General features: G+C 40.9%; 1 protein-coding gene across 1 annotated transcript; it reads right to left on the bottom strand.

The window, feature by feature from the left end:
- Positions 1-1783: 1783 nt before the first annotated feature.
- LOC135003775 (uromodulin-like) lies at positions 1784-2530 on the bottom strand. The gene has a single exon (XM_063951760.1). It carries the CDS (start codon positions 2528-2530, stop codon positions 1784-1786), a length of 747 nt encoding a protein of 248 aa, XP_063807830.1.
- Between the last annotated feature and the right edge of the window lie 480 nt (positions 2531-3010).

Here is a 3010-nt window from a genome sequence, read left to right as displayed (position 1 = left end):
GACTGGTGGCTCAGCTTCTCATGCTTAGCTTAGCCATCAAGCAACCTCGTTGCACCTCTTTTTTTCTTTGCATCATGTGCTGTTTGGGGTCTGGTTTTTAAATCTTCCATCCTGCCGGACACTGCAGTGCCACTCCTAGATGGGCCAGGTGTTTATGCCGCACACTTGTGTTGCTTAGCAAAGTCATCCAGCTACCTCATTGCACCTCTTTTTCTTCTTTGTATGATGTGCTGTTTGGGGCTTATTTTTTAAAACTGCCATCCTGTCTGACACTGCAGTGCCTCTCCTAGATGGGTCAGGTGTTTGTGCCACACACTTGTGTCGCTTAGCTTAGCCATCCAGCTACCTCATTGCACCTCTTTTTCTTCTTTGCATGATGAGCTGTTTGGGGCCTAGTTCCTAAATCTGCTATCCTGTCTGACACTGCAGTGCCACTCCTAGATGGATCAGGTGTTTGTGCCGCACACTTGTGTCGCTTAGCTTAGCCATCCAGCTACCTCATTCCACCTCTTTTTCTTCTTTGCATGATGAGCTGCTTGGGGCCTAGTTCTTAAATCTGCCATCCTGTCTGACACTGCAGCGCCACTCCTAGATGGGTCAGGTGTTTGGTCCACACACTTGTGTCAATTAGCTTAGCCATCCAGCTACCTCATTGCACCTCTTTTTCTTCTTTGCATGATGAGCTGTTTAGGTCCTAGTTTTTAAAAGTGCCATCCTGTCTGACACTGCAGTGCCACTCCTAGATGGGACAGGTGTTTGTGTCGCACACTTGTGTCGCTTAGCTTAGTCATCCAGCTACCTTGGTGCAACATTTTGGCCTAAAAACAATATTGTGAGGTGTTCAGAATAGACTGGAAATGAGTGGAAATGAACGTTATTGAGGTTAATAATACCGCAGGAACAAAATGACCCCCAAATTCTGTGATTTTAGCTGTTTTTGTTTTTTGTTTTGTTTTAAATCATCCAGATCCAAAACCAAAATCAAAACCCGAAAGGGTGGTTTTGGCAAAACCAATCCAGATCTAAAACACGAGCGGGGATCCAGATCCAAAACCAAAACTTAAAACACGAAAAGTGCGCGTCGTACATCTCTAATTTATAGTAAATTCTGCTAGTGCATGCAATATAATAACAGCAATGCTCTGTAGTGAATACACCAGAGCCCTATGCAGTATAGACATATGTTTAACTCAAGTACATAGTCTAGAACTTGATCTCTAGAGGAGAAGGTGGGCCCACAGTCAGTGGGGCCTACTTGGGGTTTCCCCTGTACCCCTGTGGGCCAGTACACCCCTGTATATACTGTTGATATATCTTGTATCTGCACTCAAGTACAAAATGCAGAAGATACTAGATAGTAAACAAAGCTGTGCATACACGGCTTATCTTACTACAATACAGGTAGTCTGCTGTATATGTCAAGAGGTTGAAATGCACAGGGAGTATATTTGTCAGGAGGTGCCATTGACTCTGCAATATTAGATTCTGTAACACTCATTTTGTACAAATTATGTAAATATAATGATATAATCCTTTAAATGGCGGGGATCCTGACAGCCGGTAAATTGATTGCATCCCGAAATAATGTAAACCCTAGTGTTAATTATTATGAATATTAAAAGTAATTTATGAATTCTTTCTCTTTTGTATTTGCATTTTGTCTAAAGTGTTAAATTTTATGCTTAAAGACCTCCTTTATAATTTACTATTTTGAGTGAATAATTGCATGCATACTATATAATTGTATTACATATACAATATTGGAAAAAACTGTATAACTAAGTTAAATGAAGATATTCAACTCACCTGTGCAGTAATCCTCGGCCAGCAGAAGCCCTGCAAATTTGTATACATAATATCCTCCGGGACAGGCTTTCACAGAAATATTTTGCCCAGTATAGCAGCCTGATAATGTATTATATAAAACAGCAACTGATTTCACACCGTTGTAAATACTTGGGTGGTTAATAATACTGTATAGCTGAAGGCAACCACATTTTAAAGCTGCCACACAGCCTTGCCTCGGTCTTAGTCCATTTTTGTAGCGGTACCAACCAAAGTAATATCTGTCAGTGGAGAATCTTCCAGAAGAGTTCATAGTGTAGAGTTGGTTTGATCCATCCAGCTCTTGGTAATTAGAACAAGGATCAATACATTGTTCTGTATTACTCTGATCTTTTATACAGTCGTTACCGGTAGGACAGGCACTTGTAGGACATGGCGGGTTAGCAGGGTCAGCAGTACACCTGTATGAGCCAGGTGTATTTGTACAACCGGTGAGACACACATTTGTTGAACTACTGCTGCATTCATTTATATCTACACATGCTTTTTGTGCTGTATTCCAGGAATACCCTTGTGGACAGCATGGATAGTTGTCGCAAAATACTCTTTTTGTGCAGCTGAAACCATTTCCGACATAGTCAGCGTTGCAGGAGCAGATGACGTAGTTTGATTGTTGGTTGCAAGAAGCAGAAACAGTTGAATTGCAGTAACTGCATGATTGTGCATCTGTGGAAATAAAATTCATAGGATGTGAGAGATACTCTTGTGCAGAATGTAAAATACACTTTATACTTTATAGTTTGCATAGCTGTTCAGTCAAATTGTGATGTATTTTTTTTTAAACAACGAAAAACCTATTTGATATTTTGTTGTTTTCTTTTAGCTTATGTAAATAAAAGAAGTGACAAATAAAATCATATGAGATCTTATTTGTGAGAGTAAAGCTGAGCATAGACTGCATAATAGTGCAGCCGGCGATCTGATGTGGAAGAAGTGAGGAGCACAGGCCTGATAATCAGAGCACCACCATACTCTGCACAATGGGGCTAATTCAGATGTAGTTGGAGTTGCTATTGATGCTGCTTACATAGAAGCAGCAGCGATAGTACTAATATGGTAATGCAGCATGAGACGTCACACCTGCTGCATTACTGATCCAAACTGCATCCACGGACGTAGTATCAGATCTTCCCCTGCACCATCGGTTGCCTTGCAATACCCATGG

This window comes from Pseudophryne corroboree, chromosome 2, assembly GCF_028390025.1.
Source record: "Pseudophryne corroboree isolate aPseCor3 chromosome 2, aPseCor3.hap2, whole genome shotgun sequence".
Classification (NCBI taxonomy): Eukaryota; Metazoa; Chordata; class Amphibia; order Anura; family Myobatrachidae; genus Pseudophryne; species Pseudophryne corroboree.
Note: the sequence above shows the minus strand (reverse complement) of the source record. Positions and strands in the feature narration are given on the sequence as shown.